This window comes from Malurus melanocephalus, unplaced genomic scaffold (genome assembly GCF_030028575.1).
Source record: "Malurus melanocephalus ecotype Western Australia unplaced genomic scaffold, MMel_1.1 scaffold_114, whole genome shotgun sequence".
Classification (NCBI taxonomy): domain Eukaryota; kingdom Metazoa; phylum Chordata; class Aves; order Passeriformes; family Maluridae; genus Malurus; species Malurus melanocephalus.
Genome location: NW_026623346.1, coordinates 359,974 through 373,511, shown reverse-complemented (window position 1 = coordinate 373,511; position 13,538 = coordinate 359,974). Strand labels below are relative to the sequence as shown.

Here is a 13,538-nt window from a genome sequence, read left to right as displayed (position 1 = left end):
CCTTGATGAAAAGCAGCAATGTTGACCTCATAAGGGATTCCTTCCAGTTTGTTTCCCAGGGTTTTTTTGGTACTGATGCATAGTTTTTTTAACAAGTGTATGTTTTTTTTTGCATGAGCAGTACGTAACACAATAGTAAATCCATAAGAAGTTTCCAGCAGCTGTGCTGTGTTACACTGCAGCATTCAGAGTTCTGCTTTCCAGAATGGAGTACGAGTTTTCATCAGCCATACTCAGTATCCTCAAACTGCGACTGTCACTTGTGAGGACTGACACATTTGACAGCTGTGGGACACATCTGACAGCTGTGGAACTAGGAAAGTCTGAAAGACTCCAACCTGTCACAGGTACTAAGTTTCTACAAGTCGCACAAAAATCTGTTTCCTAAAGGAAAAGTGAGGAACTGGCTGCACTCTCTTTTTTTTATTTTTTTTTTTCCAGGAACTGCCTGTCATCTGGAAATGAGCTTGAGGGGCCTATTAGAAGAAAACAGGGGAGCCATAATGGGTGTAATATGGCACATGGCAAGGGACTAAGAACAGAAAGCTTAGTAAACAGCATGGAAATCTGTGGGAAAACAACCTCTGCTACTTCTGCTGCCTGTAGAGAGGTKTGGATTTACAGTTCCTCTCAGTGGGAAGAGGTGTCAGCTGGGGAGGTGACCCTTTTTCCAGATAAAAAGCAACTGGTATTAGTGATTTGATCATGGGACAGAAAAGGAGACCACAGACCAAACTAAGTAAGAAGAGGAGCCTGAAGTTATGGTCAGCCACCTCCAAAGGCATTGCTTTGGATTGCAGAAGATGACTGATGTGCCTGCTGTCACTTACACAAAAAGATACACAAGTGGCTGATAAATTGTATTTAAAACAGAGGAGTGAGTGAGCTCTACACTCACGAGTGTTACTTCAAGAAACCCCTGAAACAGCRTCCAAAGTCTGTGGGCTGTGTGCTGGTTTGACTGAAAACTTGTAATTTGTTAGAGTRGCAGTTTGCAGAGGTACAGTTTAACACTAAGTGAGGGTTGCTAACTGAAAAAAAAGAGAAATAGATATTCTTCTAATTTTATGTGGGGTTTATTTAAAGGGGAGATTAGTCTGCTTTAAAAAAAAGTGAGTAGACTACAAATGTATTATGTGCTCAGTGCATTTGTTGTTGGAAGCATTGGATTCCAACATGTGGAGGGAATTCCCATAATTTATTTGGTTTTGAAATGTATAAGAAGAAATGCTTTTCTTGATACCAAATTTTCTTATCTTTGAAAAAGTATTGAAAATTAGACATAGACACCAGGCTATGTCTATGCTGTTATCAAAGTAGCATTTGACTTAATGAAGGAGATTTTGCAAACCCTATGGTCACTGGCATATCTGAAGAGAGTAACAAGGATTTTGATGGTTTCTCTGTGGAAAGGGCTCTGGATATGCATGACAAACTAAGTGAGATGAAACCATACCTCTGTGGAAGCYACGCAGGAGTGTTTTCCTTGTCCCACGTGGTCTCTGTGAATCCTGGTGAATGAAGTGTGGCAAATGACAAATTCCTGCTGTATTTTTCCCTCCAATTTTCATTAACCTCTATATAGATATTATTTTAATTAAAATAATCTTGACAGCACCTATGAAAAAGCTGTGGAGGTTGTAACAGCAATTAAGTGTGTTGTCAAAAATGATAAGCAGCCTGGTATCACAGGAAGGAAATTAACGCTCTGACCAATAATGCACCAGTAATCTTAATCCAGTGCTTTTTGCCTCTCAGGAACTCTTTAAAATGGATGGATTTTGGAGAGCAGGCAATTTTAGAACAAGACAGTTAAGCAATCAGTGCCATAAAACATGCCCATTTTAAAAGTCAATGTCATACTGGTGTAATAGTGGCTGATTGCCAGCCAGCAAGAAATGTGATGTTAATTAGACATTAATAATACAAGGCCTTGATGATTTTCCTGTATTTTGGATATCAGAATGGTTGTATGCAGCATTAGGTGCTGGTGGTGGAGTTTAACAATGATCGGCATTAGTTCCAGGTGTCTGGTTGCCCACTGCAGAGAGAAGGCATAGAATTGCTGGCAGGAGGAACATAAGGTTTAAGAGCCTCGGTTTCCAGGTAATGTCACCACAAGTCTTTTATTACTTAGGAGCTGCTCTGAGCACATAACACATAGGTCTTTTAGAGAATTACAAACTCCCTAAATTATARTATTTTGCTCATCTTGAAAGCTCCATTCATGCTCTAGATGACTGGCATCATGCTGAGGCAAGCAGAACTAAAATCAGACCCTCCATGCTGGCCTAGTTTGGGAGGCACTGTCCTGTGCCCAGGAGGTGCAAGTGGAGCTGCTGTAGGTGCAAGCACCAGCACACTCACGGGGTGCTGGAGAGAAAGGTTGCCTGGGAAGGAGCAAACTGTAAAAACAGCCATGGTTTTACCATGGGAGAGGATGGCAAGGGATTGAACTAGAGGCTGGACTAAAATGGCACCTTGGAAGAAGAGAAACAGGAATAGGAAGAACCATCACCAGGCAGCAGAGCAGGTATGGGCAGGCTTGTAGGGCATGGAATGGGTGACGCTGTTTATCCATAAGTCTGAGGTAAAAAGGAGACTGAAGAATGTTTATGGCCTCCTGGGTACCCTTGTGGCACTTCCTGAGGCAAATACTTCCCTACCTGTCACCAGTGAAGGATTTTTGTGTATCTTGTATCTAAGGATTAAATGTAGACATTCAGCTCCTATGTCAGCAAGAAAAGGGCTGACAAGTTTAATAGAGACAATCCTGCCTTGTCCTTATCCTCCATTCCCAGAAGTAATCCAAGCAGAAATGCTCCTTGGCAGTTTTGCCCTTCTGCTGCAGCCCTGTGCTCCAGCTTGTTCTCTGCTCCTTCCCTTTTTCTTGTCCCACTCTCAGCAAACGTGAAAATAAAAGAATGGAGTGATAGCATGTCATGTTCCTGGTTAGAGAAACCTGCACAGTGATGTGATTGAGATGTTTCAAAGGGAAGCAACTTCCTTGTCSTGCTGAAGCTTTAATAGCCTGTTGTCTTTTCTGGTAGTGTGTGGGCACCCATCTACAATGCATACCCTTCTACAAAGAGATTATTTTATCTCCCTTTTTCATCCCTAAAACTAAAACAAATCTCTTCAGTTAGTTGAAARTGGCATCTCAGAAGAGCTGTGATTTGGGCAAGATGATAATAAGTAGCAAAATGTTAAAGAAAAAGATTATTTCTTGTTTGTTTTGCAGTGTGGAAAGACTGGATCCTGTTATTCTGGAGACTAATTCAAAACGTAGCATGAGAAAATTTCTACCTCAAGGACATTTAYGCTGTAATGGAACATAAAAAATTCCAAGCAAAAAAATGAACATGTAAGTAAAGGGCCAGGGAATGGAGGGACAACAAGTGCTTCTTTTCTCTGTTAAAATATTATTTGTCCCTCCAACTTACAGCTCTCTTATGTCTTCTAGTGATTGTAGATGAAGGCTTGGACCTGAGGGATAGTGATAGCCAGGAGCAGCTTACATTTTGGACTAAATCAGGAGGTAGTTTTCTACATTTACGAGCAGTGTGGAAGGTAGCCCAGCAGRCAGCAGTGGCTGGAGGTGCCTTGAGATTGAGGCATCCAATTGGTGAGCAGGACCTRAAGAGGGACTCAGAGCTGCAAAGAGGACTAAACATCAGTGCATAATGGAAAAGGACAGCCATGGAGCACATCCGAGGGTGGATGGGAACAGAACAGCAAGTAACTGGGAAAGGAAAAATGGTGAGGAAGTTGGAGCAGAGAGGAGGAGTCAGCAGGGACAAAAGTTCAACCATCTTGAACTGATGATGACAGAGTTTTAGGGAAYTGAACTAAAAGCTTCCCTTGTGACGACTCTTGGATCTGAAGAGTTCCATGGATCAGTAATGTTGTGYTTCAGAGTCAGCTTCCAGACTGAATGTACACAGGAAATGGCCATATTTTCTTATGGATAGAGCAAGAGCAAAAATCAAATGYAAGAGAAGCCAAACATAATTTCCAAAATATTTTCCCACTTTACAAAGCTAGAAGTTTAGAAGGTTTATTYTGCAAGGCAGCAAAAGGCAACATGTGAAGTACTTTTAAGGAAACACCTGTGTTGAGTAAAAACAGTAACATACCAGASATAACATGGGTGGTAAACCAATTTTTTAGTGCTCTGCATAATATAATTAAATTTTTTTCACTAAAATTATTTAATTAAAAAATATCAGCCAATGTTTGTTGAAACTGTTGGTGTCCCACTACTGACAACAATGCTGTTTTAAAAGAAAAGTTTTTACCATTTTCTTCCAGTAAACCACGTCTGGATTTTTAACTGCATTGGAAGTTTTTAATGTGTTTTTATATCAGACTGTTTTGTAATAGAATTTTTATCTATCTCCAGATTTATCCAATTCCTCCTTTCTGGACYGTCTTATATTAATCAGGGTCTTTAATTACATTCCTCTACTAGCTGACCACTATAAAAATTGAAATCCTCACCACAAATCTGTAAAAATGTTTCCACTTGCATTGGGAGACAAAAATAGAATAATTCCATGTCTTTTTGGACGGATGCCTAGCTGAAACTATGCAGGGTTTGACTGACAAGAGGATGTAGTCTTTGCTGAGAGCACTTTCTTTAAGGTCTTTTTAGTCTTCAGGAACATTTAAGTAGATGAATGAAGAGAGGATTTATGCTAGTTTCCCTTCATTTTTGTTAACTTTGCCTGTTTTTTTGTAACTTTTGTCTCCTGCAACAAAATCTTTTCAGCTCTTCGGGCTTACTGAATATATAATCACGAGCTGGTAAGTAGAACTTCAGAGAGTTTTGGTTTGAAATGGCACTCTATTCTTTTGTGTACAGCTGTGGTAGAGGAATAAAACCCCTTTGTGCAGATAAGGAAAAGCAGAATTATTTAAATGCTCAGCATTTGCCAGGGTTATAACTGTAAAGTGTAGTCTTTCCGTGGTGAATACATACAGTTAGCACATAGTTCAGCTGTGAATGCAGTGGAGAGATTTTACTGGAGTAAGTTGAGAATTATTTTGCATCTGAGTGAACTCTCCTCGCTGTGCTGCACGTTATCCGTTATCCGTTTCCTGGGGAATGTGGATGGGAGCTTACAAAGCACAGCAGGTAATTGGCTGCTTCAGTTGGAAAAASAGAAAAGGATATTTGTTGGTATATACAGAAAGAAAAGAAATAAAAATGCTGATTGCTTCTGGGTGATAATATTTATCCATCTGAGCTGTCTGTGAGATTAAATCCATACAGGCACTTTGTAAGGGCAGTGAGTGTGTTAAATGTGAAGTTTAGGCAGTTGAACAACTTCTTCTGTCAGTGCATTTTGGACTGGAACTTTCAAWCACTTTGAATGTAAGAAAGGAGGTGAATGTGTGTGTGATAACACAGCTTTTTTGACTGATTTCTCCTGTTGCTCAAGGTTTGTGTTTCTGTATCTCAGCATACACTTTTGTATTGCTACTTTATTTTGAACCATAGGTTCATTTTGTGTGAACGGTCTTATCTGATGTCTGTGAAAAGCAAACACAGCTCAGCCTTTAGGAACTCTTTTCTGTATTTCCAAACCTTGCGTAYGCTGAAGCAAATATTTCCTCTTGGAAAGGGAAAGTTATTACTGGGTTAGGTACTTTTTCTCCACTGCACATGTGGCAGTTTCTACAGGCAGACTGAAAAGAAGCTGTAAAGGTATATCTATGGGKTTTTTTTTAAGGTGGTTTATGTCCAAATAGAGCATGGATGAGTGTTGGCAGTGGAAAGACAAATGTACCAGGTTTCTCCTAAAATAGAGCCATTTTCATTGAAACCTTTTTGTTCTCTGCTTTTTCTCTCCTTACTTTCTTTAACTAAATGAAGCATGTGGTTTTAAGTCAAGGCAGATAAATACTAGAATAACATCAAATATAATTCAATTTTCATAAAATCATGTAAACCTCCCAGATCTTTGATATTCCAAAGATCTATGCATATAGTTAAATATGCTTGATGAATATGACTGGAATTGATTGACAAGAATATAATACTTACTCCAAAAATATTTGCAGTTTTATGTTGCAGGATTCCAGTCCTTGGACAGTTTGATTTTAATGTGTTCACTGAAAATCTCACCAAGATCCATGYACACTGTGTTGTATGTTGAAATTGTACTGTAGAAAGAGACAAAAATGAAATATKTTAGGGCTTTGGTAGGGAGGCTGTATGAAGGGAGGATGCTTGGAAGACTGTAAAAGAATTACGCATTTTTAGCAATTTACTATCCTTAACAAACAAACTTTTGTTTCCTTCCCTTTGGTAAAGAGGAAATACAAGTGTTTCTTTGCTCCTTCTATACACCCTTATACTCTTTGAGGTGGCTTTAAATTTTCATCAGTGTCATATGAGGTAAAATGTGTATTAAAGCATTAAGGAAAATGGGGTTAAGACAYGCACTGTCTAATAAAAGAAATTAGTATTTTTTGGCAGTCATCCTTTGGCCTGTGTGATTATTTTCCAAAGGGCACTGACATTGCTTCTGGTTTCTTTAGGACTGTCATTCTGTGTGTGGACATGTTTTTCACCCACTGACCTTTTTTATTTATTTTCTTGAGTGCCAAATACTTAATGTGTCACTTCTGGCAGAAAGTTCTGGTGATCAAAGAGGAAATAAAATGGGCTTGAAGCAAGTTGCTGGAAAGACACATACAGGATGGCACAGCCATGGAAAGTTACTTTTTTTTCCGCAGGAATTGCGTACCAGTCCTCATACCAACTTAATGAACACAGGAGGAAGCACATATTTTTCCTGGGCCTAGAAAGCAAATGTGGTCTCAGAGTGCAAGGTTTACTACCAGGATAATCAGCCAGAGTGGCGCACGGACTGCCTGCCRACTTTCTTTTGCCTCCTGTGTACCTGGCCCAATTAACTCCATTCTTTACTCTTCAGTCATCTCCCCAGGTAGCTACCTGGTCTTAATGGGCCATAAAATGCATGGCACTGGTCCATAAGGAAATGTTTTGGGGTGTAGGGGTGTCTTAGCCCTTCGTGGGTGTTTCTGAGAGTGTCTGAAAGGAAATTCAGGGGATGTACCTGTGGCCTCTTCCTGMTTACTGGAACAGTTTCTTTGGGAAACGTAGGTCATGAGATGAATGCTGGATTAGTTTGKGAGAGCTGCACAGAGGGCCCAGTGGAGTAATTTCAGCTAAGCACAAAGGGAAGAGCTTCGGCTGAGGTTAGATACTGTTGGTTCTTATCTACRAGATTTCTTCCTTGCTTCTGCCAGCCTGTCTGCCTCTCTCCCARGTGAGGATTAACCATAACRTTTCTAATTGGAGTTGCAAATGGAYTGTGTTTAGTTACAAGTCCAGCAGCTCCTTTCTTTCCCTGCTATGGCCCCTGTGCTTCCTGGACCCCAGCTCTCCATCTGCCGAGGTCGATGGGGTGGGAGGTAGCAGGGGGCAGATGGGCTGGGGGAAGACTCTTGTTCTGCAGGCATCACCAAAACAAAGCCTAGGAAGGGTCTRAGAAGGCCTGAAGGTGAAGATCCACAAGGAGAGAAAGCACCTTGTGCTGTAAACCCAGCAGAAGGAAAAGGATCCACAGCTTTTGGGTAGGCTCATACTTGAAAATGCATTGAAAACATTTTAGCAGGCTTGTGACCTTTAAAAGAGATCAGAGCTAGCTATTAATTTCTACCTCAGATATTCATTTGAGTGGGTGCTCTATATCAGCTGTGAAGAGTATGCAAGTGATATTTCACAGAAATTGTGTAGAGCCAAGGAACATAATTGATTACCTTTATTTATTCCTCGGGATCTTCCATGGAGATGTGCTCAAGTTCAGGATATAATCCAGAGCATCAGAATTGAAACTACTGATTGAAACAGGAGTAGATCACTGGGACTCCGCAAAAATTTAGGGCTAAGCCAAAGTTTTCAAATCCTGCCTTTCTTTGCATATTTCTGAGTGTACCCTTGAAATYCAGTCACCCTCATGAGGACTGAGAATTGGAAAGTTGGATTTCTGACTGATATTTTGCTGGGAAAGTTGGGACATACTGGGATAACACACCTGCTCTGTGTCACTCTAAGTGACCTAGGAAATTTAGAACATTTTGTGAATTTAAACCCACCCAGCTCTCGTGTCATGCAGGAAAAACTTGTGGAATCAAAATTTACATCTCAAACATGCCTATTTTTGCACCTTTATGCTCAGTGTGATCAAGTGACAAAAATCTAATTTTGATGATCCTGAGCTCTGTCACATGATCTGCACGTGATAATTTCTGATRTCAGAATTCCAGCTCTTCAAAATTGCAATAATTCAGAGTTACTAAGAAATTTTTTGATCAGACCTAACAGAGACCAGTGAAAAGCTACTTCTAGGGCAATGATCCTGTTTTTATATGCTCACATCCTTAGACTCTCCACCCTGGCAAAGCTCCAGTATAGTCAGTAGAGCCACATTGATTTATCTCTGCCCAGGAAAAGCCCTCATAATTTTAGGTCAGTCATATCTACATGAAATAATAAAAAAAAATCTGTAAATGTGTATCATACAAGCATGCCTGGAGAGGGATGGGATTAAAACCAGAGATGCTGATACCTGTCAGATGTAATTCAGTGACCTCTTCCCACAAACCCACACTCACTGACTTCTAGAATTGTTAGGGAAACCCAAAATGCTGATTGATGGTTGAAGATGCAATCTCCTTCTCCAGCTTTTGCTGTGGGGCTGCAGCTGCCAAGGTCCCGGTGCTGCAGTGAGGTCATTTCCAGGGCTAGACTCAGAGAGGCAGAAACAGAATTGGTGTGCTGAACAAACCTTGGCAAAAACTGATCATCCCTTGGCTAAAGTCTTTATTCCTTTGGCCTCCTGAAGGTCTGCTGAGGGAGCCAGAGAACTCGTGCAGCTCTGCAGCCAGCTATGCATGTGCTGCAGTTAAAACTCACTGAGGCAGTAGGGCTGTGGCCGTTGTTTTATTCACTGTAAAATATGCTGTCCCACATTAATTATCCATTTATSTGATGTATGTCAGAAGTGATCTATGATTAATAAATAAGAATATTCTGTGCGTTGCCTCTGATGCTGCCTCAGTCAGATGATGACAGGGCGCAAGCTGKGCTCACTGAACCCTTACTGCAGGTGGAAACTGCCCTGGGGTCCCGACTGCAGCACACCAAGCTGCTGACAAGGCATAAAAACTTASATTCAGAAAGTGTCATGGAAGTATTTCTCAAGAACAGAACATTTTGCAAGTACTGTATTTCCAGCCAGCGAGGACCGCTTTAGTAATAGCTTTTCTGTTTGTTAATTTCTGTCCTTAGGAGGAAGCCTCTTCCTTCCTCTCTTCATTTAATTCCTTTGCCATGTTGACCTTCACCTGTGTGACTCGCTGCCTGAAATCCTCTCGGGAGGATCAGTGTCAGTTCTAATAAGCCAGCTGTCACTTTACACCAAACAGAAAGCAAGTGTTTCATTTGTCAAATGGGCCTGGAGAACCCAGGGCTTTTTCTACCATCCTCATTTTTTTTCCTAGGGGAAAGTGTTTTACTTTGACGTGACTGAAAGTGCATAAAGCAGATTTGAAGCTGCAGATTTAAGAGTCTTTAAGAATGAAGACTGCCATGTAAGGCTTTTCTTTATTTATCAGTGGTACTGAAATGCGATCAGCGTTACAGCAGCAGGGTCTCACCACAATGAGTTTTCTTGTGCTTCCAGTCAGAAGATAAGGGATATGCCGTGCAAGGAACATGCTGGGAACTTCTTTTCTTTAGAAAGCTGCACAGGAAGACACAGGAAAAATAAGATTATTGCACAGAGCTCTTGGCTGCCGATGCAGGGTGAAGTACTGCTTCTTGTTGGGAGTTTTGCATTRCCTGGATTGTGAGCAGGACAGCTTTCCTCTGTCACAGCTGTTTGTTTATCGCTCCCCACATGCTGCTGCTTGGTGCTGACAAGCACAACCTGTGCCTCTCCACCAGCTCGCACAGGTGGGTTGTATTCTAACCACCAGTTTGGAAAGTATTTGAGAGTGGAAGTTAAGGGAAGTGGTTTTTTTTGGGGCCTTTCACGAGGAAGCTGGTGTCTGACTTCAGCTGCTGGCAGAGCACAGGTTTTAAATGGTGTTTGACAAATGTGAAATCAGTGGATATCACTGACTGACCGCCACTGTGGAGAGCGATTTGAGCTGGGGAAAGAGAGAGGCAGCTCCAGCACACGAGAGGAAGGCCATGGTTTATTTCCGTGAACCTGGAGGTTGTGTAAGTACGGCTGCTTTGTGGGATTTGGCTCTGTGGTGGGGATTCTGAGGCTGCAAACAGGGCAGTGTGCGGGGTCGGGTGATGCCGGTGAGGCATTGTCCCGTCTCTGCGGGTGCCCCTCCTCTGAGGGCAGCCCCRGCCGCTCGGCCCCGCTCCTGAGGGCAGATACTGAACCTGCGGGAGCCTTCTGCTCTGTGGGGCTTGGAGGAACTCCCCAGCATGGCAGCAACATCCCATAGGCTCTCCCCTCCCTGCGGGCTCCTCGCAGGAGCTCCTCACACTTCTCCTGCTGTTCCATGGGAGCTTTTGCCAATGGAGGCCAAGGGACAGCAGGCTGCTCAGACCATGTTCCAGGAGGCCGTCTAAGCTTTACTCTGCAGATGATATTTTCTCCTTCTTGGCTGCAGAAGTGGGGAGGTCAACTTGCCTCTTGTTGCTCTGGGCATTTGGTTTGTCTGTCTCTCATGATCTCCAGCATAGGCTGGAGGCTTAGGGCCAAAATCTTTCTTTGTTAGCACCCTAGTTGATACTCCTAAGTGTTTGCATTCACTGATATAAATATCTGAGAATGATTCCAAGATATTTAAATCTAGTTAAGTGTCCAGTGTACCATCCCTCAGCCTGAGTGAGCTTAGAAACTGTGTACGTATGACCAATATCCATCTGTCTTCTCTGTGTCTTCCCATGTGTGAGTAAAAGCCTTAAAAAGTTCAAATCTAGAACTCTGTGCTTGGCCCTGCTCTGCAGTGAGCATTCCTAAATTGCAAAGAGGCAATTCTGTTTTTGTTTGTTCAGATTTTGTGTTGGATTTCTTCTTGGATGTGTCGGGTAGATGTGCTCCTAAGGCTATGACTTGCAGAGAGAGTGGTGAATCTATTATTTAATAGTGTTTGTTCTTGAGTTAATGATTTTCTTCTGTTTTTTTCCTTGGTCCACTTTAAACAACTACAAAAGGGGACTACCTAATCTTTGGAAAAAATGCAAAATAACCCACCCATAAAACTTTTGACCACAGCAATACTGCACCTCAAATAAAGAACCCTGTGGCCATTAAGCCACACAGCTTTGAATAATTTACTTTCAACAGCTGAAGTTTGTGGCTTTTCTAGTGAATGGAACCAGAGCCCACAGAATCATTGTCTGTACAAGCCACTGTCCAGGTGGGAAGCGGTGCTGGGTAAGGAGCCAAAACTTTCTATGTAAAAAATAAAAAGTGTAGCTTCATTTTCAAGAGATCTAGAATTGAATTTATTTTAAATAAAACTGTGWGTATATAACTGTATGGCTGTACAAACTAATATATGGCAGCAAGAACAGATAATCAGCCTGTAAAATGTATAMGCAACAGATGTCTTTCAGCATGTTCTACTTGGATGCAAACCTAGAAAAACAAAGCAGATTCTTTTATGGTTAGATCTCATCGTGTAAGGGAAGTCAAGTAATTCATAGACTTGGTGCAATTCCTTGCTGTTATATTTGGAAAATCGGCAACACACAATTCAAAAGATAGTTCAGACTTTTTGATAAAACTTTGTGTCTCTCCCTGTGGGTGTGAGTACAGCTGCTACTCAGGGAAGTGCAACGTTCCCTTGTGTAGGTGCAATGCTCTGCAGACAGTTCATTCAGCATGCTCTGAGAGTCTTGAGACTGAGCCACCGAACACTTCTKATGCTTAATCAAATTGTGATTTATGGACTCAGACTTCCTTATGAATTTTGTATTACTTAAATCCTCAGTGACAGTTTCTATCCCAGAAGAAGAAGGCGCAGTATGTGTGATATAGCACATTTTACATACAGCCTGTCTGTTGCAGAACTTTGTACTGTCCCACATGTAGGGGTTTTACTATTTGCAGCCTGTGTATGGATTTAATAGACATATAGGTGCCCTTCTTGCAACTTTTGATCTAGATTTAAAATCTTAAACCTGTGGGTTATAACCTTGGATGCAAAAAAAAAAAAGAAAACAAACAAAAAACCCCACCTTGGAGGAGCAGATTTAACACATCAGCACCCTCAAATTATCTGATTTAAAATATTCTCAATGTTTTTGGCTGGAACACTACCTTACTCTCAACATTTTCATTAGCCTTTGTACAAGCCAGTTGTGAGAAAGCTTTCCTGGCCAGAAAACTGCCTTTCTCTGTTCCATATGTTAAGTATTAACTGGCTTAGTAACTTTAGGACTGCCTTTCCCTTTCCGGACTGTATTCCTCAGAAAAATGCTGTTGGTAGGAATCCATRGCAATCACTGAGTATGGTGGTCCTGCTGTAGAGACACTACATATGCAAAGGAGAAGAGCTCTTGGCAAAGGGGTTACCACAAGATAAGGAACAAAACTAAGCCTCAGCTGGCTGGRCAGTCAAGGTTGGGTGATTTGGTGAGGATATCTAAATCACTGCATTTTTTTAATCTRGAGTCATTTTGAAATTAGTAATGTGTTTGAAGCTGRKATAAATCTTWAAYATATTTCCTGGTAAAGAGTCCTCTRAACTTTCATTGCTRTTTTTTTGTCCTCTACAAAYGGAGAGRCAATGAACTGCCTATGAAATGCAGGATTTGGAGAGAAAATTGTGATTATGTATTATATGTGCAAACCTACCTCTGCATTTACAAGCTTCAGCTGTGCTTGTAATAATGATTTATCCATCATAATGAGGSATGAATATTTGCATTGATTCCTGCTTAGAGGTTGGTTTTCTATGCTTTGGAAGGTGGGTTGATGTTTTAATTATTTTTTTTTTCTGCTCAATGAAAAGTAGGTGTGCATGTTTGCTGGGTTTATTTTTAGGGTGGTTTATAGTATGGAAAATGAAGCTCAGCTCCGAATTACTGTGCCAGCAGAAAATGTGTTCCCAAGTGTATGTTAGAATTAATACAGCCAACACCTGTGAGAGCTTGTTTCAGCAAACAGCAGGTGCTGTAAATTCTGTAGTAAACAATTTGGAAATAGTTTTTTTTTTTTTAATTATAAATCTGTTCTGTCCCCCATTTTTTTCCTCTAAAGCCCCCAGATCTGCTTTTCCTTTCTGTCTCTAAAATGATCCTCAAGCCCTCACCGTTGATCCAAAGAATACAATTCCCCATTGAAATGTTTGGCAAAGCTGTGTACACTAAAGATTATCTGCTGTTGGATCTATTAATCTTCAGCAAAATTTGTGATTTATACAGTTATTTTCATGATATCCTGCAGGACTAGCACGTTGCAGAAAGGTCAATGATGAAAGAGGTCTGGGCACTATACACAGGTCCAAAATGATGTAACACTAAATTGTCG

At 41.1% G+C, this 13,538-nt stretch overlaps 1 protein-coding gene across 1 annotated transcript in view; it reads left to right on the top strand.

The window, feature by feature from the left end:
- Positions 1 to 205: 205 nt before the first annotated feature.
- Positions 206 to 13,538, top strand: part of INSC (INSC spindle orientation adaptor protein) — a 123,891-nt gene continuing 110,558 nt past the window's right edge. The window contains exons 1-2 of the mRNA XM_057369677.1: positions 206 to 347; positions 3,464 to 3,625. Of these exons, the coding sequence (XP_057225660.1) occupies positions 206 to 347; positions 3,464 to 3,625 (304 nt within the window). The remainder of the gene's footprint in view (positions 348 to 3,463; positions 3,626 to 13,538) is intronic.